This window comes from Lutra lutra, chromosome 8, assembly GCF_902655055.1.
Source record: "Lutra lutra chromosome 8, mLutLut1.2, whole genome shotgun sequence".
Lineage (NCBI taxonomy): Eukaryota > Metazoa > Chordata > Mammalia > Carnivora > Mustelidae > Lutra > Lutra lutra.
Genome location: NC_062285.1, coordinates 53,871,851 through 53,897,871, shown reverse-complemented (window position 1 = coordinate 53,897,871; position 26,021 = coordinate 53,871,851). Strand labels below are relative to the sequence as shown.

Genomic DNA, 26,021 nt, shown 5'->3' with positions numbered 1-26,021 from the left:
ATGAAGAAGCAGATCAGAGAATCCAGCTCTTTTCTATTAAGTGAAATAATACAGAAATTTACAAAAATTAAAAAATCCCAATACTACTCTTCTTCCTATTTTGTTTGGAAATGCCCATTTTTCATAAATGTTGTTTATGCTAACACGAAAAAATCCATCTTTTTTAACAGTTCAAGTCAATATTTTTTCTGTGAACACCACTTATTTTCCAGTTATTTTAGATAGAAGAAAATTTAAACTCCTCTGATGGCTCATTTACATTGTCCTAAGTACTAATTACAAGGCAGTGTTTAAATTATTTGCTGCAGATACAGACACACAAATAGCTTACTTAAGCATAGGGTGACCGAGACAGCAGTGATGAGAATAGATTTATTTTCATAGTGCATTTTGTCTTTTGTTTTTAATTAAAAAAATTTAAACTCCAGTTAGTGAACATACAGCATAATATTAGTTTTAGGTGTACAATACAGTGATTCAACACTTCCATAGAACACATGGTGCCCATCACAGCAAGTGCCCTCCTTAATCCCCATCACCTATTTCACTCATTCCTCCACCCACCTCCCCTCTGGTAACCATCCATTTGTACCCTACAGTTAAGAGTCTGTTTCTCAGCTTGTCATTCTCTCTCTTTTTCCATTTGTTCATTTTTCTTTTGTTTCTTAAGTTTCATGCATGAGTGAAATCATATGGTATTTGTCTTTCTCTGATTTATTTCACTTGGCCTAATAATCTATCTCCATTTATGTCACTGAAAATGGCAAGATTTCATTCTTTTTGATGTCTGAGTACTTTCCCATCACACACACACACACACACACACACACACACACACACACACTATCATATATATGCTTATATATTTATATATATGATATGTATAATATATACGTACACATACACCACATCTCCTTTATCTATTAACAGTTGATGGACACTTGGATGTATATGTATGTGTACATATATATGTACGTACATACATATGTGTGTGTATATATAATGGTATATGATATATATACCAATGGTATATGGTATATATATGTATGTGTGTGTATGTGTGTGTGTGTGTGTGTATCTCCTCCTCATCTCCTTTACATATTCATCAGCTGATGACACTTGGACTGTTTCCATTATTTGCCTATTGTTGATAATGCTGCTGTAAACATCAGGGTATCTGTATCCCTTTGAATTATTACTTTTGAATCTTTGGGTAAATACCCAGTAGTGCGATTACTGGATCATAGGGTAGTTCTATTTTTAACTTTCTGAGGAACCTGAATACTATTTTCCAGAGTGCTGTGCCAGTTTGCATTCCCCCCAATATGCAGGAAGGTCCTCATTCCTCTTTCTCCACATCTTTGCCAACACCTATTGTTTCTTTTGTTGATTAGTTCATTTACTTTCTATGCTGGGTGCCATTTGACACTTTAAGATTACAGCCTTTGGCACTGCACCTTGTGTCATGCCTGGATACAGATATTATAAATATTTTTTAAATGAAAAAAATTTCTGTTTATTATGATTTTTTGAAATCTTAAAAATACTTACTCCTTATAAAAGGGATAGCTGGGGATAGACCTTTCCCTCCAAGGGCTGGTCAATGTCAGACATAACCAGCCTGGAGCATGCCTTTACTAGGCAAATAACCAGTCCAAGCCATACAACCTCTATCATGTCCTTACCTCCAAAAGAAAATATTCCTCTGCCTTAATCATTCCAGGGCCAGGTACTATGCAAATAGGGACCACCACTACAGCTTAGAGACAGCAGAAGTTATTCAAACTAGCCAATCCTAAGCCATTTACCCTGGCTTACCATGAATTTCCTATGGAAATGCCAATCAAAACTATAATCTAAGCCCTCCACTTCTACCTAATTTGAAAAGGGAGTATCACTGAAGTGGCATTATTCAACAGTGAGCCATAGCTGATGGGATTTCCTGAGTTCCATCCTGGTGTCTTCCCCTGTGGTCCTCAGAAGAATATGGTATAAACCCCACCCTTACTCCCTCTCTTCCTGGAATGTGTGAGCAAAGTAAACTTTCTTCGAAGCTTCCTTGTTTCCTCCTCTGGCTGCACCAGCTTTGCCATATTGTGTCCAACAGGCCCATTCTTAGAACAATGAATCTACACAGTCAGTGATAGAAATATTCCTGGAAATCATTCCACCTAGGATAGCTGGCCTTACCTGACTATACACACATGTGACTGAGAAACATAAAATACATCTTGCTAAAAGTTTTTAAATGCATTCTCAACTCTAAGTCCTGTTACCTGGATTCAAAAAGCAATTGCCACTTCAATATTACCTGACATGAAAGGAAATATCAGAGAATGGAGTCAGCAGTTTTAATTGATTGCAGGTAATATATATTTCTGCAAAAATTAAAACACATGGCTAGATAAACACATTGTGCTAGGCTCTCCCACCCTTCACGTGACTTCAAAGGGAATTATGACAGTGGAGGTTTTAAATCTGAGCTGCTTCAACTTTATAATGAATCCGCCTCTGATTACGGTATAACATTTACCTCATTCATATCTTATTTTATATCTTTCAATAACTTTTCATAGCATTCTTTAAATGTTCTTTAAAAAGTCTTGCACAGGGCGCCTGGGTGGCTCAGTGGGTTAAACCTCTGCCTTCGGCTCAGGTCATGATCTCAGAGTCCTGGGATCAAGTCCCACATCAGGCTCTCTGCTGGGCAAGGAGCCTGCTTCCCCGTCTCTCTCTCTCTGTCTGCCTTTCTGCCTACTTGTGATCTCTGTCTGTCAAATACATAAATAAAATCTAAAAAAAAATTAAGTCTTGCACAGGGGCGCCTGGGTGCTCAGTGGGTTAAAGCCTCTGTCTTCGGCTCAAATCATGATCCCAGGGTCCTGGGATCGAGCCCTCCATTGAGCTCTCTGCTCATCGGGGAGCCTGTTTCCTCCTCTCTCTCTCTCTGCCTGCCTCTCTGCGTACCTCTGATTTCTGTCTGTCAAATAAATAAATTTATAATCTAAAAAAAAAAAAAGATGTATCTCGGGGAGCCTGGGTGGCTCAGTGTGTTGAGCCTCTGCCTTTGGCTCAGGTCATGATCTCAGGGTCCTGGGATCGAGCTCTGCATCAGGCTCTTTGCTCAGTGGGGATCATGCTTCCCTCTCTCTCTCCCTGCCTCTCTGCCTACTTGTGATCTATTTCTGTCAAATAAATAAATAAATCTTTAAAAAAAAAGATATGTCTCTTTTGCATAAGTTTTATAATTTAACGTAATTTAATGTCTCATAACTTTAGTAATTTTTCTCTCCAGGTTATTGGTATAATTGGGGTTGATTTCTTTTTTATTTTTTATTATTTAAGGTATATTATATTCATGAAATGAGTTAAGTATATTTTATTTATTTTCTATTCTCTGCTGCAGTTTCTGTGAGCTAGGAATGCCTTTGTGCTAGGTTGCCCTGCAAAATCTTCTAGATATGATCGGTAGAGTGATATATTTTTAAAATTCAAATTTCTTATTTACTAATTTTGGTACTTTTGTAGAAAGTTCTTCCTTTCTTCCATGTAATATGTTGTTCAAAATGTTCTATTATGTTTAAAATTACCTACTGATTTGTATAGTTGACATTCATATTTTTCAAATTTATTTACTTTCTTCTTTGCTGAATTGGTATTGCAAGGGAATTGTAATAACTGTTTATGATTTGGATGGCCGTTTTATAATTTTCATTGCTATAATTTTAATGTCATCAATTTTCATCAGGTTATTCCTTTATTGTTACTTTCATTCTTAAACACTTATCAAGTTATGTTTTTGTGTTAGTTTAATGTATAAACTCTTTGGGATCCTTATTATTAGGAGAGCTCTCCTGTCTACATGAAAGAAACTGCTCGTTATATCCCCTTATGATACTAACTATATCAATACATTTGTTGTATTAAATGTGAGGTCTTGGCATAGGTCTGTAGTCCCATAATGACTTTGGCTACACTGCTATATCTGGTATGTTTTCCCTAACTATTATATTTGTAAGTTACTAGAGTATTTCCGTTGTAGAAAAATCTCCTGTCAACAATACATAGTTGGATTTTGTTTTACATTTTCAAGCATTTTAAATCCAACTTAAAGTATTTCTAAAATAATTAATAGATTAAATTATTTTACGGTGGTTGAAATTAGCTTTTTATTTGTTTACATTTCTATACTAAAATTTTAAACTTTTAGATAAGTAATACATTTTCTTATGTGACAGATATTTTTTATATGGTATTGGAATTCATTTTCATTTGCATCACTGCTCTGGTTTGCCATTTTTGTTGTCAGCCATCGAAAGAAAGGGCACTCACAGACATTGTTCTTTAAAAAGCCCAACTTAATGAATTATGATAGTGAACATGGTTTTCAGAAAGTAACACAAATGGACTTCAGGGTGAGCATTCCCGGTTTGATAAGCTATGCTGCAAACAACCAATCCTAAATGGGTAAAACAAGAACTGTTATATAGCAACTGTTGGCTTTACTTGAGCAACTGTTTTTGCTTTCGCCTTTTAAAAACTTTTTGTTGTTGTTGTTGTTATGTTAGTCACCATACACCACATCATTCGTTTGTCTTTGCATTTTGTGAGAGAAATTTTAGATAAGCTGTTCTCCCTCATGTATTATACAAATATGAGTAGATTCTCAGTGCATTAACTCACTTTGATACATTCTTTGACAGTTAGTATGATCATTCCCTGGAAATATGTCTCTATTCCCTCTGAATTTTCATTTGCCAACCTCATGATGCAACTTGATTTGGCAGCATTTCTGGTTCCTAGAATCTTGGCTCAGTTTCCTTTGTCTAATCAGAAGATTGACTAGTCTCACTGGGTATCAGTGACCAGGAACTTTGGCTTTCTCAGGGAATCTCACCCTTGGCCAAGTCTGATTCTGTTTCTTCCATTAAGGGCATAAACCCTGGGAATCCATTTCACTAGTCATTTGGCTGTTTTGTCCTTACTCCAAACTTCAGAAAGTATGGTTTTCTGTCTTATTTCTGCCTTACAGCTGATCTGGATTAATATATGTTTTAAAAATCTTTGTTATTGCTGTTTTTGTAGATAACTGGTCTTTTCCACCACGCTGAAAGTGCTGAAAGGTTGCTATCTGCCCTTGTTTAGCGGTCTGTCTACAAGGTTCTGGGAATCCTTCAGTGACTTGGGATCTTACCTTTTCACAAGCTGGCCATGCGAACATGGTTTAGAAAGATTGTGACCTGTCTGTAACTATAGGGTTGAAAGACTTTCCCTATGTCACACCATACTCTTCTGCTACTATTTTAGTTTATTTGTAGACATATAATACATAGTATTTTGTCTGTTCTGTCGTCCTTGACCTGTGCTTGAAGCTATGAAACTATTGCTACCAGTTATTAGAGTGAATCTAAGACTAGCTTCTTTCCTTTTTAAGCAGGAATATTAGATTAAAAAAATTTTAAAGTTTTTTAAAATTTCTTTTCAGTGTACCAGAATTCATTGTTTTTTTGCACCACACCCAGTGCTCCATGCAATACGTGCCCTCCATAATACTCACCACCAGGCTCCCCCAACCTCCCACCCGCAACCCCTTCAAAACCCTCAGATTGTTTTTCAGAGTCCCCAGTCTCTCATGGTTCATCTCCTTCTCCAATTTCCCCCAACTCTCTTTTGCTCTCCATCTCCCCATGTCCTCCGTGTTATTTCTTATGCTCCACAAGTAAGTGAAACCATGTGATAAGTGACTCTCTCTGCTTGACTTATTTCACTCAGCATAATCTCTTCCAGTCCCATCCATGTTGCTACAAAAGTTGTGTATTCATCCTTTCTGATGGAGGCATAATACTTCAAAGTGTATATGGGCCACATCTTCCTTATCCATTCGTCCGTTGAAGGGCATCTTGGTTCTTTCCACAGTATGGCAACCGTGGCCATTGCTGCTATAAACATTGGAGGTACAGATGGCCCTTCTTTTCACTACATCTGTATCTTTGGGGTAAATATCCAGTAGTGCAATTGCAGGGTCATAGGGAAGTTCTATTTTTAATTTCTTGAAGAATCTCCACACAGCTATATCTGTTCAGTCATCTCTCACCAAAATGACTAGGAGGAGGAAAGCCCAACAGAAGAAAAATACAGAGAATGGGCCTTCTGCAACAGAGCTAACGGCTATCAACATAGACAATATGTCAGAAAGAGAATTCAGGCTAACAATTATCCAGGCAATAGCTAGGTTGGAGAAACCCATGGATGACCAAACGGAATTGATTAGGGCTGAGCTGAAAGTGACCAGACAGGATGTTCACAATGTTAGGGCAGAGCTGAGAGCTACCAGGGCTGAGGTTCACAATGCTCTCAATGAGTTCCAATCTAATCCAAATTTTCCCAACGCTAGGGCAACTGAGACAGAAGATAGAATTAGTGATTGGAGGACAAACAGATAGAGAGAAAGGATCAAGAGGAAGCCTGGAACAAACAACTTAGAAACCACGAAAACAGAATCAGGGAAATAAATGATGCCATGAAACGTTCCAAAATCAGAATTATTGGAATCCCTGAAGGGGAGGAGAAAGAAAGAAATCTAGAAGATATAGTGGAACAAGTTCTTCATGAAAATTTTCCCAATCTCCTGAATGGAACCAGCGTTCATGTATTAGAGGCCGTACAGTCTCCACCCAAGATTATAGATTCCAGAAAAACATCAAGGCACCTGATAGTCAAATTGAGGAATCATAATTGTAGGTATAATCTCTTGAAAGCTGCTAGGACAAAGAGGCTCCTTACTTACAGAGGAAAGCCCATCAGAATAACGTCAGACCTGTCCACACAGACCTGGCAAGCCAGAAAGGGCTGGCAAGATATATTCAGGGCACTAAATGAGAAGAACATGCAGCCAAGAATACTTTATCCAGCAAGACTGACATTCAAAAGGGATGGAGAGATAAAGAGTTTCCAAGAATGGCAAGGCTTAAAAGACTATTCAACCACCGAGCCAACACTGAGGGAAATATTAAGGGGGGTTCCATAAAAGAGGAAAAATCCTAAGAATAGCATTGAACAGAAATATAGAGACAATCTACAGAAAGACTTCAAAGGTAACACGATGTCAATAAAAACGTATCTATAAATAATCGCTCTCAATGTGAATGGCCTAAAGGCACCCATAAAACGGCACAGGGTTGCAGATTGGATAAAACGACAGGACCCATCCATATATTGTCTACAAGAGACCCATTTGGAACCTAAAGATACACCCAGACTGAAAGTGAAGGGATGGAGAAGCATCTTTCATGCCAATGGGCCTCAAAAGAAGGCCAGGGTAGCGATTCTCATATCAGATAAATTGGATTTTAAACTAAAGACTGTAGTCAGAGATACAGAAGGACACTACATCATTCTTAAAGGGACTATCCACCAAGAAGATCTAACAATTGTAAATATCTATGCCCCCAATATGGGGAGCAGCCAATTACATAAGAAAACTGTTAATCAAGATAAAGAGTCATAGTGATATGAATACATTAATAGTAGGAGATCTTAACACGCCTCTCTCAGAAATAGACAGATCATTGAAGCAGAAAATCAATAAAGAAACAAGAGCATTGAATGACACATTGGACCAGATGGACCTCATAGATATATACAGAACATTGCACCCTAAAACAACAGAATACTCATTCTTCTCAAGTGCACATGGAACCTTCTCAAGAATAGACCACATACTGGGTCACAAATCAGGACTCAACCGATACGAAAAGACTGAGTTTATTCCCTGCATATTCTCAGATCACAATGCTTTGAAACTGGAGCTCAGTCACAAGGAAAAGTTCAGAAGGAACTCAAACACCTGGAAGCTAAAGACCACCTTGCTTAAGAATGCTTGGATCAACCAGGAGATCATAGAAGAACTGAAACAATTCATGGGAACCAATGAGAATGAAGACACTTCGGTCCAAAACCTATACAACAAAGGTGGTCCTAAGGGGGAAATACATAGCCACCCAAGCCTCCCTCAAAAAAATTGAAAAATCCAGAACACAGCAGCTATCTCTACACCTTAAAGAACTGGAGAATCAACAACAAATCAAACCAACTCCACACATAAGAAGGGAAATAATCAAGATTAGAGCTGAGATCAATGAGGTAGAAACCAGAGATACAGTAGGACATATCAATGAAACTAGAAGCTGGTTTTTTGAAAGAATCAATAAGATCGATAAACCATTGGCCACACTAATCCAAAAGAAAAGAGAGAAAGCCCAAATTAATAAAATTATGAGTGAAAAGGGAGAGATCACAACTAACACCAAGGAAGTAGAAACAATCATCAGAAGTTATTATCAACGGTTATATGCCAATAAGCTAAGCAACCTAGATGAAATGGATGCATTCCTGGAACATTATGAACTCCCAAAATTGAACCAGGAAGAAATCGACAACCTAAATAGACTGATATCTAATAACGAGATTGAAGCAGTGATCAAAAACCTCCCCAAAAAAAGAGCCCAGGACCTGACGGATTCCCTGGGGAATTCTACCAAACTTTCAAAGAAGAAATAACACGTATTCTCCTGAAGCTGTTTCAAAAAATTGAAGCAGAAGGAAAACTCCCAGACTCTTTCTATGTAGCCAGCATTACCCTGATCCCCAAACCAGGCAAAGACCCTCCCAAAAAGGAGAATTTCAGACCCATATCCCTGGTGAATATGGATGCTAAGATTCTCAACAAGATCCTAGCAAACAGGATCCAACAGCACGTTAAAAAGATTATCCACCATGACCAGGTGGGATTCATCCCTGGGCTACAAGGATGGTTCAACATTCACAAATCAATCAATGTGATAGAACAAATTAATAAGAAAAGAGAGAAGAACCCCATGGTCCTCTCAATTGATGCAGAAAAAGCATTTGACAAAATCCAGCATCTGTTCCTAATTAAAACGCTTCAAAGTATAGGGATAGAGGGAACATTCCTGAACTTCATCAAATCTGTCTGTGAAAAACCCACAGCAAATATCATCCTCAATGGGAAAAAGCTTGCAGCCTTCCCATTGAGATCAGGAACACGACAAGGATGCCCACTCTCACCACTCTTGTTCAAAATAGTACTAGAAGTCCTAGCAACAGCAATCAGACAACAAAGAGAAATAAAAGGTATCCAAATTGGCAATGAAGAGGTCAAACTCTCTCTCTTCGCAGATGACATGATTCTTTATATGGAAAACCCAAAAGACTCCATCCCCAAACTACTAGAACTCATACAGCAATTCAGTAACGTGGCAGGATACAAAGTCAATGGACAGAAATCAGTGGCTTTCTTATAAAATAACGATGAAAATACAGAAAGGGAAATTAGAGAATCGATTCCATTTACTATAGCACCAAGAACCATAAGATACCTGGGAATAAACCTAACCAAGAGGTAAAGGATCTGTACTCCAGGTACTACAGAATACTCATGAAAGAAATCGAAGAAGACACAAAAAGATGGAAGACCATTCCATGCTCTTGGATCAGAAGAATAAAATTTGTTAAAATATCTATACTGCCTAGAGCAATCTATACTTTTAATGCCATTCCAATCAAAATTCCACTGGTATTCTTCAAAGGGCCAGAGCAAATAATCCAAAAATTTGTATGGAACCAGAAGACACCCCGAATCGCTAAGGAAATGTTGAAAAACAAAAATAAAACTGGGGGCATCACGTTACCTGATTTCAAGCTTTACTACAAAGCTGTGATCGCCAAGACAGCATGGTACTGTCATAAAAACAGACACATAGACCAGTGGAACAGAGTAGAGAGCCCAGATATGGACCCTCAACTCTATGGTCAAATAATCTTCGACAAAACAGGAAAAAATATACAGTGGAAAAAAGACAGTCTCTGCAATAAATGGTGCTGGGAAAACTGGGCAGCTATATGTAGAAGAATGAAACTCTACCATTCTCCTACACCGTACACAAAAATAAACTCAAAATGGATAAAAGACCTCAACATGAGACAGGAATCCATCAGAATCCTAGAGGAGAACATAGGCAGTCATCTCTTCGATATCAGCCACAGCAACTTCTTTCAAGATATGTCTCCAAAGGCAAAGGAAACAAAAGCGAAAATGAACTTTTGGGACTTCATCAAAATCAAAAGCTTCTGCACAGCAAAGGAAACAGTCAAGAAAACAAAGAGGCAACCCACGGAATGGGAGAAGATATTTGCAAATGACAGTATAGACAAAAGGTTGATATCCAGCATCTATAAAGAACTCCTCAAACTCAACACACACAAAACAGATAATCATATCAAAAAATGGGCAGAAGATATGAACAGACACTTCTCCAATGAAGACATACAAATGGCTATCAGACACATGAAAAAATGTTCATCACCACTAGCCATCAGGGAGATTCAAATTAAAACCACATTGAGATATCACCTTACACCAGTTAGAATGGCCGAAATTAGCAAGACAGGAAACAACATGTGTTGGAGGGGATGTGGAGAAAGGGGAACCCTCTTCCACTGTTGGTGGGAATGCAAGTTGGTGAAGCCACTTTGGAAAACAGAGTGGAGAAAACTTAGGAAATTAAAAATAGAGCTTCCTTATGACCCTGCAATTGCACTACTGGGTATTTACCCCAAAGATACATATGTAGGAATATTAGATTTTTAAACAACAGACTATACGTAATTACAGCCTGATATATACATGGTCACTTTGGGGGGGTCACTCTTGGAGGACAGTTTATCATAGGAATCTCTCATATTTATTTAATGTAAGAAGATCTGATTCAAAGAGACTGACCTACACCAAAGGAAGAAATGTTTATAAATATTTAATGCATTAGAGTTAGTTCACTATGCTTGGGAGAACAAAGAGCTCTCCCTTGTATTCAAGCCACTATGATTTATTCTCATCTAAGTTAAAAACTGAATTAATTCTTGGAGAAAGAGGGATGGAAAACTTGCAATGTTTGTGAGAATGGTCCTCCTCTCCTGGAAGATGCTATAATAAAAGCTAAAAACAATGAATGGACCAAACAACAAATAGCAGCAACCATAGTAAATTATGCAATTATCTACTATTTGCTTCAGGTAGCCATAAGTCTGTTCTCTCTCTCTCTCTTTTTTAATATGTTTCTTTTTCCTTTTTTAAAGATTTCCCATAGAAGTGACATGTAGTATTTGTTTTCTTTGATTTACTTCACTTAACATAATGCCTTCAAGGTGCATTTATGCTTGTTGCAAATGGTAGGAGTTCTGCATTATTTTATAGAGGAATAGTATTGTGTGTGTATCAATCTCTGCATCTATCACCTATCTACGTATGTATCTGTCATCATCTATCTATCTCTATATATATCTATAGTCTATCAATCATCTATCTATCTCACAACTTCTTTATCCACTCAACTATCAATAGACACTTAGCTTGTTTTCATGTCTTTGCTTATATGACAATACTGCTAAGTATACAGGGGTGCAGATATGTTTTTGAATTAGTGTTTTCACTTCTTTTGGATATATTCCCAATGGAATTTCGGGATCATATGGTAGTTCTATTTTTATTTTTTTGAGGATTCTTTATACAGTTTTCCATAGTGGCTGTAACACTTTACAAGGTCATCAACAGTGCACAAGTGTTCCCTTTACTCTATATCCACAGGAGCATTTGTTATCTCTTTCTCTTCCTGTTACCATGTAACAGTTATGTGGTGATATCTCCTTGTAGTTTTAATTTGTATTGTCCTAATGACCAGTGATGTTAAGGATCTTTTCATGTACCTATTTCCTTTTTGTATATCTTTTTGGGGGAAATGCTTATTCTGGTCCTTTATCCACTTTAAATTGGATGATTTACTTTTTTGCTAATGAGTTGCATGATTACGTGATATGTTGTGGATATTAGCCTCTTATCAGATATATGGTTTGCAAATGATTTTCCCCATTCTATAGGTTATCCTTTCACTTCATTGATATTTTCTTTTGCTGTATAAAGCTTTTTAGGTTGAAGTCATCCCATCAGTTTATTTTTGATGTTGCTTTGTGCTTTAGATGCCATATCCAAAAGTTATTATAAAGACCCTGTTTAGAAGTTTATTCCTATATTCTTCTACATGTTTCATGGTTTCATGTGTTAAAGTATTTAATCCATTTCAAGTTAATTTTTGTGAGTGGTGTACGATACGGGACCAATTCCATTCTTTTACATGTAAATATCCAATTGTGCTAGCACAATTTATTAAAGAAACTGTCTTTCTCCATTGAGTGTATTTGGCTCTTTGGTCAAATATTAGTTTGACCACATATACTTGGATTATTTTTGGGTGTTCAATTCTGTTCCGTTGGCATATTTGTTGGTTTTTATGCCAGCAACATGCTGTTTTGGTGACTATAGCTTCATAGTATAGCTTGAAATCAGGAACTGTGACACCTCCTGCTTTTCTGCTCCCTTCAGGGTTTCTTTGGTCTGTGTGGTTCCATGTAAATTATAACTGTGTTTTCCTATTCCTGAAAAGGATGGCACTGAAATCTTTTTTTTTTAAGATTTTTATTTATTTATCTGACAGAGAGAGATCAAAAGTAGGCTGAGAGGCAGGCAGAGAGAGGAGGAAGCAGGCTCCCTGCTGAGCAGAGAGACTGATGCGGGGCTGGATCCCAGGACCCTGAGATCATGACCTGAGCGGAAGGAAGAGGCTTAACCCACTGAGACACCCAGGCGTCCCTGGCAATCTTGATAGGGATTGCATTGAATCTATATGGAAATCTTGATAGGGATTGCATTGAATCTATATGGCTTTTGATAGTATCAATACTTAACAATATGAATTCTTCCAATCCCTGCACATGGGATACCTTTCCACTTATTTGTGCCCCCTTTGCTTTCTGAAATAAATGTCTTGGTGTTTTTAGCAAACAGATCTTTTGCTTCCTTAGTTAAATTTATTTCTACATAGTGTATTGTTTTTGCTGTTGTTGTAAATTATACCAATTTTTCATTTCATTTTTAGAAAATTCATTGCCAGCACATAAGAAACGCTCCTGATTTTTGCATGCTAATTTTGTATTCTGTAACTTTACTGAATTGTTTAGATCTAAGAGATTTTTGATTGAGTGTTTTGGATTTTCTAAAGACAAAACCATGGGGCAACTGGGTAGCTCTGTTGGTCTGATCTTAAGGCAGGTCATGATTTTGGGTCCTGAGCCCCACATTAGGATCTCTGCTCAGTGGTGAGTCTGCTTCTCCCTCTGCCTCTCTGCCTGCTTGTGCTCTCTCTCTCTCAAAAATGGATAAAATCTCTAAAAATAAGTAAATAAATATAAAATAATATTACCTGCAAGAAGAAAAAAACTGTTACCTTTTCCTTTCCAATTCTGATTCCTTCTATTTCTTTTTCTGGCTTTATCACTCTAGTGAGTACCATGTAGAATGAGAGTGGTGACAGTGGGCACTCTTGTGTTGTTACCAATCTTAAAGGATTAATTTTCCTTTTTTTTTTTGAGGATTAATTTTCAACTTTCATCATTGAGGATGATGTGAGCTTCTCATATATGGCCTTTATTTTGTTGGCATATGTTCCTTCTATGCCTAATCTGGCAAAAGTTTTTATCATGAAACTATGTTGAGTTTTATCAAATGACTTTTCTGTGTCTATTGAGATGACTGTATGATTCTTTTTTCATTTCGTTAATGTACTATATCATTTTGATTGAATAGCCTATGATAAACCACGCTTCCATAAACAAAAACAAATCACTTAATCATGATGAATGATCCTTTTAATATGCTGCTAAATTGAATTTGCTAATATTTTATTGGGAAATTTTGCATCCATATTTATTATGGATATAGGCCTATGGTTTTCTAGTAGTGTCCTTTTGTGGTTTTGGTATCAGGATAATCCCATCCTTATAAATAAATTTGGGAGTGTTCCCTCTCTTTGATTTAAAAAATTTTATATATAGATATATATTATTTATATTATTTAGTTATTGTTTACATTATATTACATAATATATTATATATAAATTAATTATATTATTTATTTATTATTTATGTAATATTATAAAAAATATATGTAAACTACTTATATATATACACACAGGAATAAGAAATGTATATGTAATGAAATAAGAAAACAAATTAAAAAACATAAAGGGGGAAAGCATTATTTTAATACATTTTGAGATATAACTTTAAGATATAACTTTCTTCTCAATAGGAAATTAATGTATGCATTCATTAATTAGAATCTTCCTAAATTTGTTATTAATATTTGAAATGGTTAGCAAATTTGGGTTTATATCTTCTGTTTTTATGTAGTGAATTTTATAACCTTGCGTTATCCCCTTCAGTATGAAAGAGTGATGTTGTGCCATACATTTATGAGTTGTGTCTTTTAATGTACGTAGTACTTTTATGGAAATGAATGAAAACAAACATTGTGTCAATCTTTGTCCATGACCATATTTCTGTTGATCGTGTGTCCTATATAACCAGTGAAATATATTTACACTAAATATGTTTACCTACGCATAATTTTAGGAAGATTAAAATTTCTTTTTTGACCTGACAATTAACCATATAGTGGACGTGTGAACAAGTCTACTGAAGTAACTGTGAAAAGCTAATGAATCAGAGGGAGCACAATAATTATCAATAATTATTTACATCATCACTTCTCACTCATTACTACCATGTCATAATAGATTACAAGGTAAGGGAGCAGCCTTCTTAAAAACTCAAAATGATCTTTAGAGTACAAAATACTCTTTTAAAGTTTGTTTTCCTTCTGAATTTGGGAAATTCAATGGGGAAAAACAGTACCAAAAATATTATCAAAGTTGGCTGGTCATGAAATGGATATTTAAGCACAGGTCATGGATGTTTTGAGATAAGATTGGAATCTTAACATATTAGTTTCTGAGAAAAAAATAAATTGTGCCAAGTTTATGGATGGTGCTTCATGTGATATGAGCACTGGCAGGAAATGGACTGCTATAGCAGCATTCTAGTCCAACACGAAGTTATTTCCTAATGACACTTGTAAGGAAAATATTCTTAATGGACATAATCTCAAGCTGCACACTTGTTCTCTTTTCTGAAATTCAGTCTGGGACACACATTTGCACTGATTTAGGGCCAGTGGGCTAGCGGTTTACATGGGTAACTAGGAACTTGAAAGCAACAAGATTGAAGGATTACTGACATGATGATCTGTTAGTAGATGGACTTCCCCAAGTGGTAAAAGGAATTGAGAATATTAACTTCCACATGAATACTTGGTAATTCCTATCAGATATGGATCAGTTATCAGTAATTTGTGAAAGCAATGATCCATTATCTTCCATATTCTTTGCGATCTATTTTGCTCGTTCTTTGGGTTCTCATCAACAATATAGCCATGGTAGAAAAGCTAGAACTCACAGCATGGATTGCTAAACATGCTTGACCTAGAAATTACCCATGGTAAGTGCACAATTTTCTGATGATGGTTATCAAAAATGTATGGAAAGAGGCACCTGGGTGGCTCAGAGGGTTAAGCCTCTGCCTTTGGTTCAGGTCATGATCTCAGGGTCCTGGGATCAAGCCCTGCATCGGGCTCTCTGCTCAGTGCGGAGCCTTCTTCCGCCCTGCCCCTCTGCATACTTGTGATCTCTTTCTCTCTCTCTGTCAAATACATAAATACAATCTTAAAAAAAAAAGAGAACATCTGGGGATATGTTATAAAAAATATACGGAGAAAAACAAACCATCCATTGATGGATGAATGGATAAAGAAAATGTGGCATATGCATACAATGGAACATCATTTGGCATGAAAAAGGAAGGAAATTCTGCCACAGTGACAATGTGGATGAACCTGGAGGACATTGTGCTGAGTGGAAAATGACAATCAAGGCAAATACACCATGATTCCTGTTATATAAGGTATCTCAAAAAGTTAAGCTCATAGAAGCAGAGAGTAGAATGATGATTTCTTGGGGCTGAGGGGATGAGAAATGAGGAATTGCTGTTCAAACGGTTTCAACTTATTAAATTATGCACGCGGAAACAGTTCCAGACATCTGTTGTGTAACATCGTACATGTTGTTACAATACTGTGTTGCACACTTAGAAATTTCTTAAAAGGGTAGACCTCATGGTAAATATTCTTACTACAACAAGAAATGTAAATAAATTCTTGGGCTACCAGCCAGCTGTCATGCTTCCATTTGATTACCTTGGTTTTTCCGTCAAGAAGTAGTATTGATTCACCCAGGCTCTACTCTAGTTGTTATCTTGCCCATTTTGCTCAATTGCTTCTGTTCACATGACTATATCGGGATTGAACCAATGCCTTATTCACTATTATGCCATACTGCAGTAGAACTTTGGTGTAATACACTCACTTTGCAAGAACAGAAGTAAGGCAATGCACTCATTCCCATGGAATTCAGTGGAATCATCAGGCACCACATAGAAGAGAATCAAGGGAACTAATGGAATGGTGGAATCACTTACGAAGACGCAGTCATTAGAACAACTGCTATTAGCCCATTACAAAGTTGGGTTATTGTCTCAAGGATATGATCTGTACCCTGCATTAGCAAACAATGTATGAGGCTATTTCTTTCATAATCAGACTGTTGGCCCAAGTACCTTGGGTCAAAATGGGAATGCCAGTGACCACCCTAATACCTGCTAACCCACCCTCTTTCCCCCATTGCTGTCCCTATGTCATTAGACTTTTCTGAATTAGTGTACTTATCACTCAACAGGATAATTTTATGGGGGACACAGCAACTGCTCCTGTCTCCTGGGTAGTCATTTCACTGAACCGACAGGTAAACAAAATGCTTTGTATTCTTTTGGGTAACTGATAGTGATTAGCAAAAGATATTAATAGAAAGGAGAGGGGGAGGTGTATAGAAGTAACCCAGGGAATTTTCCAGAATGCCTTGTAACACCATCGTGTCTGCCAGTAAATGTTAATCAACAAGTATAGCAATTCAACATGGCAAGACCACAAGGGCCCAGATCCTTCATCAGTGGAGTTTGAATGACTCCACCAAGTAAGCAGATTCTGGATTCTGAGTTTATCTTCGAGACCAAGGTGCATAGGGAAAGAAATGATCAAATATTGCCCTTGACCAGTACACATGTGAGGACTTAGGAGCTACCATTGTTTTAATTTAATTTTTATTATATAAAAATGGGATTTTTTTGACTGATATTGTACAGTTTAAAAAATAATTGAAGTTTATACAGCGACTGTTGGGAAATTACTTACTTAATATATGACACCCAGACAAAACTTTCAAGCAAGCCAAATGACAAGGTGAACCTAAATGTAAATCCAATGAATCAATGTTTAACCTCTACTTAAGGAATTAGAGGGCATTTGGTGGGCTTATTTACCCCACATTACCCCCATGCCATTGTACTTCTAATTACCAATTATCAGTGACAAAATACAGCTAAGGAATAAATATAGAGAGTTTTAAATGAAAATGAATGAACTTTATGACTAGAAGAAAAATTTCCCTAAAATATATTTCATGACATAGTATTTTCTTTCATATCTATGTGAGTTAGCCTACCCCAAGCTTTGCTGTAATGATGTAATGATAAGTTGAAATGCTTCTTTTTCAGTGAAGAAATTAGGAATGAAAGATCCTTTTGGACCCTCCCAAAGGATTCACACAAGAAGAAAAAAAATTAACTGTTGTTAAGTATTTTGACTCCTACCAAGTTTTGGCTCTTCTTTTTCCTTTCTTTTCTTCCCTTTCTTCCTTTCTTTTCCTTTCCCCTTTTTTTTTTCCCTTTACTTTTCCTCTCCTCTCCTCTCCTCTCCTGTCCTCTCCTCTTCTGTTCTCCCCACCCCCCAAATCTAGAGATTCTGTGGTCCTCATGGATCTTGACTCCCGACCCGAGTATCTTAGTATTTATGCTTCCTTCTCTCCCATGGGGACTATCTCTCAGAAGGTAAGAGAAACCTTAGTGCTGAAATTATTTGAAAAAGTTACATCGTTATGGTAAAATCAAAGCCAGTAGAGATAACTGCTGCTGACATTCTGGTGGATGATCAGAAATTCTGCATGGCTCAGGACCTCTACTTACATATCCAAGATAATCTACTTTGCTTCTTTAAAAGCATTTAGCATCCAAGAATGCAGGACAGAGTATCCTGCAGATTGTCTCCTCAGGTTCACTTGGTGTAACTGTAGAATATAATTCCTGGAACTGTTTCAGTATTAGCAAAGCATCATTTGGAAAATTCACCTTGTGTCTCTTCCACAAAGGACTATAGCATTTTTCAGGAAATCGACTACCTAAAGAAAGTGCGGTTTTTAATTAGAGCAACAAGGGAAATTAGCTCAATTTCTCCATGGGAAGAACTAAACCTGGGATGATAAACATGGGTTTGGAAGTTTTTTTGGAGGGGGGGCGGGATTCATTTTACTTGACGTAGTGGTTATTTAGAACCTGTGGCATTGTCATTAATTAACTTTATGTTTATCCTTTCTAGAATTAAGAAAATAACAAGAATTAAAGACCAGGATTCTGGTGCTTCCTTCTAAACAACAAAGGTGAGAATAAGTCTTAAAACATGTGAGTTTTGACAAGTGATAAATCATAAACTGACTACTTGTTTATTGGCTCCTCTAGGAAAGACTCTCTTTGCTAGGTATAAACATCTTTGGGAATAAACTTATTAACATTAGAACTAGTTTGATAGGAATAAATCTGGATAATTAAAATGATCTACAATCTTACCCTGGGAGAGATTAGAGGAAAATAAATAGACTATATTGAAGAAATATTTCATGACAACTTCAGGCTCTCTTTTCACCTTTTAAGTAAGTATTTTATGCCTTTTCTTTTTAATCTTTAGCATTTTCCTTGATTCCTTTCCTCAACTTAGGATGGTTTATCGAAAAAATAATATCCAAAACATATTACTGATTTTTAACTTAATCAGTGCTGATTATTTTGGTGTGCATTGTTGACTGAGCACGGAAAGATATGATAAAATAGTGATAGGTAGTATCTGTCAGGTGCTTATTCTGTCAGAAGTGCTTCTATTTACATGTACTCTCTAAGTACCCCTAGGAAAACGTTGGGAGTTATAGTGTTTTCATCCCTGGTTTATGTGAGGACACCATGGTATAGTCACTTGCCAGAAGTTATGGCAATAACTTAGTTGCCATGAGTAGATTATATAGAGGATATAAGCAAATTACATAAGTCACTTATTCCAAGGTCCCAGTTAGTAAATGTGAGAAGCAGCCTTGGACGTTCTTTCTTGTACTTACACCTAAACCCATGCTAACCATCTGAGTATTTCAAAGTCTTCAAGTTTTTCTGATTTTGCACTCTCAATTGTCATTCAACATATATCTGTGTAATAGATATTGATTAATTGCAATCTGCCAGACACAGAACATTGTGCTGACATACATGAGGACAAATTGAAGTTTTGATCTTAAGGAAGAACTTATTAATATGAATATTAAAATATGGTGATAATAGCTGCTGTCCTTAGGAGCATGATATATGCAGATGTGTTTAAACCGAGGTTGAAAGATTGGAGAATTTACTTTGGAGACAAGAAAATTTAATAAGTCCAAAGTATAGAGATAAATCGGGTAAAGGAACTGCGATAGATTATTATAAAAGGTGGTAATCTGCAGGGATTAAGGATGCATGGATTCTGCAGCCAGGGTTTTTGACTACAAATGTCACTTCTGACCCTAATAGGTGGCTCTCAACAGACTTTACTTCTCTGTATCTTAGTTTCTCCATGTGTAAACTAGAGAATAGGATAGTACTCACCTCATATTATTGTTGTATGGATTAAAATAAGTAGTCAAAATGCATTTAGAAGAGTGGCCGTTGTGTAAAAAGTGCTCCATTATTGTTATTATTATTGTTACTTAGGCAGAACCATGCATAGAGGGGCCTAAGGGGACAGAAAGAGTGACCATATCGTTAACACAATGAGTTCAAATCCTTAGTTGAGCTGTCGAGTAAATGAGGTATGATGGCTGTGAAAGTCATATCCCAGGCAAATAATAATGCAATCAACAATCCCTCATATGTATTTTTGTTCAGTATCTTCTTCTTTCTTCCTTCCTTCCTTCCTTCCTTCCTTTCTTTCTTTTTTTTCTTTCTTTATTTCTTTTCCTTCCTTCCTTCCTTCCTTCCTTCCTTCCTTCCTTCCTTCCTTCCTTCCTTCCTTTCCTTATTTCTTTCCTTCTTTTAGTATCATTTTCCAAAGTAACTCTTCCATTTGGGCTACCTGTAGATCTTCTTTAAAAAAGAACAAAAACAAAAACAAAACTATGAGCTGCAGGCTGAAGGAATGCAGGGAAATGATCATTATGAAGGGGCTGCAGAGGCCCACCTGGGAAAGAAATACTAGTATTTGAGTCCTAGTAACGTTGGTGTTTCTTTGTGCAGAACCTTGATCTTAGTGAGTAAATAACTTACAACAGATTTCAAAATTTCCATTACCCACAAAAAGTAATTGTACCTCTTAAGTAATTTTTAAATTCAGTCACTTTCTTTATAACTGCTGCTTTGTAATGTAAAGACTCGAAGTTAGGTTTTCTAACTATATTATTCTATTAAATTATTTGTGCTTTTTTCCAATTACTCCAATTTCTTCCAATTCCAATTAAATCATGATTCAGAAACATACACAGAAGTGATACTTGCATATGCATTTGGGTGGAAAGGAATTGCATTAGATAAAGAGGAAAGAAAGGATAATTCCACTGCTTGTATGAAGAGGGACATAAAACTAACCTTTTGATTCACCATCAGTGGCAATGGTTTAAATTTAATGGGCAGTGATTTTATAAAGTTAAAATGTATGATCACCATAGAATAGGTTTTAAGTCCTAAGTCTGTAATTATTATTTCTAGCTAGAACCAAGGAGTTCATTTGTTTATTTTTCCTTGTGTGTCTCAGCAGGTTTCTGCTATGGGTGACAGGGGAACAAGCAATCACTCAGAAGTGACTGACTTCATTCTTGTAGGCTTCAGGGTCCGCCCAGAACTCCACATTCTCCTCTTCCTGCTCTTTCTGCTTGTGTATGCCATGATCCTTCTAGGGAATGTGGGGATGATGACCATTATTATGACTGATCCCCGGCTGAACACACCAATGTATTTCTTCCTAGGCAACCTCTCCTTCATTGATCTCTTCTATTCTTCTGTTATTGCACCCAAGGCTATGGTCAACTTCTGGTCTGAGAGCAAGTCCATCTCCTTTGCCGGCTGTCTGATCCAGTTCTTTCTCTTTGCCTTGTTCATTGTGACTGAGGGATTTCTCCTGGCAGCCATGGCTTATGACCGCTTCATTGCCATCTGCAACCCACTCCTCTACTCTGTCCAGATGTCAACTCATCTCTGCATTCAGTTGGTGGCCGGTTCCTATTTTTGTGGCTTCATCAGCTCAGTTCTTCAAACAGGCATGACATTTACTTTGTCCTTTTGTGCTTCCCGCACCATTGATCACTTTTACTGTGATACTCGTCCACTTCAAAGGATATCTTGTTCTGACCTCTTTATCTATAGGATGGTTTCTTTCTCCTTATCCGGCATCATTATCATGCCTACCATCATAGTTATTATTATTTCTTATTTGTATATTGTGTCCACAGTTCTGAAGATATGCTCCTCTGAGGGACGTAAGAAAGCCTTCTCCACTTGCAGCTCTCACCTAGGAGTCGTGAGTGTACTGTATGGTGCCGTCTTTTTTATGTACCTCACTCCAGACAGATTTCCTGAGCTGAGTAAAGTGGCCTCCTTATGTTACACCTTAGTCACTCCCATGTTGAATCCTTTGATTTACTCCCTGAGAAACAAAGATGTCAAAGAAGCGCTAAAGAAACTTCTAGAGAAGAGAAATACAATTGTTTGATTTTTATTTATTTTCCACCATTGATTTTGTGGCAATTTCTGTCATATGCCTCATGGCCATTATTGAAAACCCTTCTCCATAAAAAATACGAGAACTTTTTCAAGGTGAGTTACCTGGAACACTGTTAATTCTGAATGTCCTGGATATTGGAGATATACTGAATATTAGATCATTTTTCAAGATGAACCTCACACTATCTCAAGTATGACTTTGTTTCACAGAATTGATTTCCTTTATTATAATGGTTCGTTGTTGAACCTGACTTTTATATGTCATTCTATTGTGTAAACAATGTATTGTCTTGTGTTTGTCTTAAAATTGCTCCTGGCAATATACACAGTCACTAGTGATGGACAGTAATGCCCAACTTCTTTCTTCTTCTTCTTCTTGTTCTTTTTTCTTTCTTTCTTCCTTTCTCTCTTTCTTTCTTTCTTTCTTTTTTTTTTTTTAATTGAGAGTGATAGAAAGAGCGAGAGTGAGACAGAGTGAGTTTGGGCAGGGGCGTAGGGAGAGAATTTCAAAGAAACTCCCCACTAAGCACGGAGCATGACATGGGGCTCAACCTCATGACCCATGAGAACATGACCTGAGTGGAAACCAAGAGTCAGACAACTGACTGAGCCACCCGGGTGCCTGAATGCCCAACTTATTTTTTAAAAAATAATATTTTCCAACTTAATAACTACCTTTTTTAGCATGTTAAACTAAATTTTCATTTTGAATGAAGTATGGTAAGCGTATTTTATCAAGAGGAAAAATAATAAGAAGAAACAAATGATAAGTAATTTTTGCTATATGCATTAATTTGGAAAATTTTATATCACGGGTGTCAGGTATTGTAGGTTGTTCTGAGACACTGCTAGTTGCTAAACCTTACTATAAAAAACCAAAGTGGTAGTGCAAACATGAATGATTTTGGGCAATCATTCCTTCAGTTTGGATTTTCATGCATTTTTTCCCGTGTTAATTATTGTGAGAAATATTGAATAAAGGTATGGAGCAAGGTGGTCATTAAATAGTGTGTGGTCTAAAATTTACTCATCCTTGCCCCTGAATATTCATTTGTTTCATAATTTTATTGACTGTGTAATAAGTGTTGTGGTGGGTTCAGGTGTAAATAACCTTATTCTCAGGGAGCTTACCATTTAGTGTGAAAATCACAACCTCACACAGACAATTCAAATCCATAGATGTTTATGCCAAAGAGAAACATACAGATTTCAAAGTGGCGTGCCTGAGAGCAGGTGCTCACAAATAGGGAAAGTCTCAGGTAGATGGAAGATGTATTTAAAGGGAGTAAGATTGGAGTCGGTATACTGTTATATCAATTCATGTTATTGATGTGGGCTTGAAGTGTAGCAATGTAAGTGAAAAAAAAAAAAAGGATGATTTGAAAATGTCCATGTTAGATACAGAGAACTGATCAACGGATTAATATGAGGGGAGTACAGGAAGGAGGTGTGTCTCACCATGTCCGAACTGGTATCATGTTTCTGGTGATGGTACCAACAGATAAAAAGTAAAGGAATTCTTAGCAAAGTAGGAATAGAGGGACATTTCCTCAGCTTGTAAAAGAATATCTACAAAAACCTACAGCTAAAATTACATTTAATGTTAATGAAATAGAAGCTTTCCCACTAAGATAGGAATCAGGGAAGGATGTCCCCCTTCACCACATCTCTTCAGCAGTTGTTTGGAAATCTTAAGTGATGCAATAGACAAAAATGTAAATAAAAGTATTATGGGCTGAATTATGTCTTCCCAACTCATATGTTGAAGGCCTAACCCCTAGTATCTCTGTATGTGACTATAGTTGGAGATAGAACCTTCAAAGCAAGGCTCCTACAGTGGATTTTAATACAGTCTGACCAGTGTCTTTATAAGAAGAGATCAGGACACACAGAGAGATATTGGATGTGCATGTGCTCTGAGGGACACCATGTAAAGAGGAAACCAGTGACAGACATCTGTAAGCCAAGGAGAGAATCCTCAGAATATTTATTCATGGCACATTGATCATGGACCTCTAGTCTATAGATCCGGGAGAAAAAAAAGTTGGTGTTTCAGGCCCCCAGTCTCTGGTGTTTTGCTGTGGCAGCTATAGCCAATTACTATAAAAGATTAATAAAAGTAAAATAAAACTCATTGATCTGGGAAAAAAAAGGAAGATAAATAAAGTCTGGGGATCTAATGTACACCATGGTGACTATAGTTAACAATACTGTATTGTATACTTGAAAGTTGCTAAGACACTGGATCTTAAGAGTTTTCACCACACACATGAGAAATGTGAGGTAATGAATGTGTTAACTAACCTTACTGTGGTAATAATTTCACGATATATACATATGTGAAATCATTACACTGTACACCTTAAAATAACACAATGTTATATACCAATTATATCACAGTAAATCTGGAAAAAATATAAAAAAAGATTAAAGAGAATGAGAAGGAAAAATAACTTCATCTTTGCTCACAGGTGACATTGTTGTCTCTGTAGAAAATCTGAAAGAATTGACAAAAACACCGTCCAGAAACTAATAGGAAAGATAGGAGGATTGCAGGACACATGGTTAGTATACAAAAGTCAATTGGTTTCCATATACCATCATTGAGCAAGTAGAATTTAAAATGAAAACACAGTGCTGTTTATGCTATCACTTACCCCAGTAAAAACTTAGGAACGAACGTCACAAAATATGTGCCAGATCTCTAGAGGGAAAAGCATAAAATTCTAATGGAAAAACTCAAAGCAGACTTAGATAAATGGAGAACCACTGAAGGTTCATGGAGAGGAAGATTAACATTGTCAAGATGTCATTTCTTCCCAACTTGAGATATATTTTCAATGCAATCTCAATGAGTTATTTTTTGGTTATTTTTGATTATTGACAAACTTCAGATAGTAAAGTGAAGTTTATATGAAAAAGCAAAAGACCAGAAAAGCCAACAGTATATGGAAGGGGAAGAACAGAATCAGAGGACTGACACTACACGAAGTCAACTATACACAACCATACAGCTACAATAATCAAGACAACTGGTATTGTGAAAAAAAAAACTAATAGAATAATGGAACAAGACTTAATAAACTGTGGATTCAGGATGACAATGGGTGTCACTGTAGGCTCATCAATTGCAATAAACATACCAATCTGGTGGGGCATGTTGACACTGGACAAAGGTAAGTGTGTGTGGGGGGGGTAAGGGTAATTGGTAGATCTCTATATCTTACACTTCTATAAAAATTAATGTCTTAATTAAAAAACAGACAAAAGACAGTGTACTACTACATACCTATTAGAATGACTAAAATAAAAACCACTGACTACACCAAATGCTGTCAAGGATGTGGAGGGACAGCCACTCTCACTCATTGCTGCTGTGAATGTAAAGTGGTACAGCCATTTTGGAAGACAGTTTTTCAGGTTCATGCAAAACTAAACATACTCTTACTACATAATCCAGCAATTGTGCTCCTTGATGTTTACCCAAGCAAGGTGAAAACTCGTGTCCACACAAGAACCTGCACACAAACGGTGAATGAATAATACACTATGGTACTTCCAGACAATAGAATAATATTCAGCACTAAAAAGAAATGAGCTAAATCTTTCAAGCTGTGAAAGGACATGAGGGAACTATAAATGCACATTACTAAGTGAAAGAAGCCAACTCAAAAAGGGTACATACTGCATGATTCCCACTATATAACATTTTCAAGTTGTTGTACCTTTAAACTCCAGCATATGTTTTTGAAATAATTTCTGTATTTTTGTCTTTTGCCTGTTTATTTTTATGTCAGTATTATTGAAATTTCTCTGCTCTGAGAGGCATTCTATGTCACCTCAGAGGCATAACCTTAGGCTTGTGCGTACTCTTGGATGTCAGCAGATTTTGGGTTAGCTTTGGCTGTGTCCTCCCCTGATCATTTCATTGAGTGATATGAAACATAAAGATATGTTTCATATCTTTACTATCCAATTGTTTTGGTCCCCTCTGCAAAGAGAGTCTTTAAGGCCAGTTTTTGAGGTTTGCTCCAACCCCAGCATAGCTTTCTTTGTTGTCTCCTTCCCTTGTTGTCTCTGGTAATCTTCTAGTTGGTCT

At 36.7% G+C, this 26,021-nt stretch overlaps 1 protein-coding gene across 1 annotated transcript; it reads left to right on the top strand.

Moving 5' to 3' along the window:
• The first annotated feature begins 20,930 nt into the window (after positions 1-20,930).
• On the top strand, positions 20,931-21,911 carry LOC125107646 (olfactory receptor 9K2). Its single transcript, XM_047742941.1, has one exon. The coding sequence runs from the start codon at positions 20,970-20,972 to the stop codon at positions 21,909-21,911; it is 942 nt and encodes a 313-aa protein (XP_047598897.1). The 5' UTR covers positions 20,931-20,969.
• Positions 21,912-26,021: the final 4,110 nt, after the last annotated feature.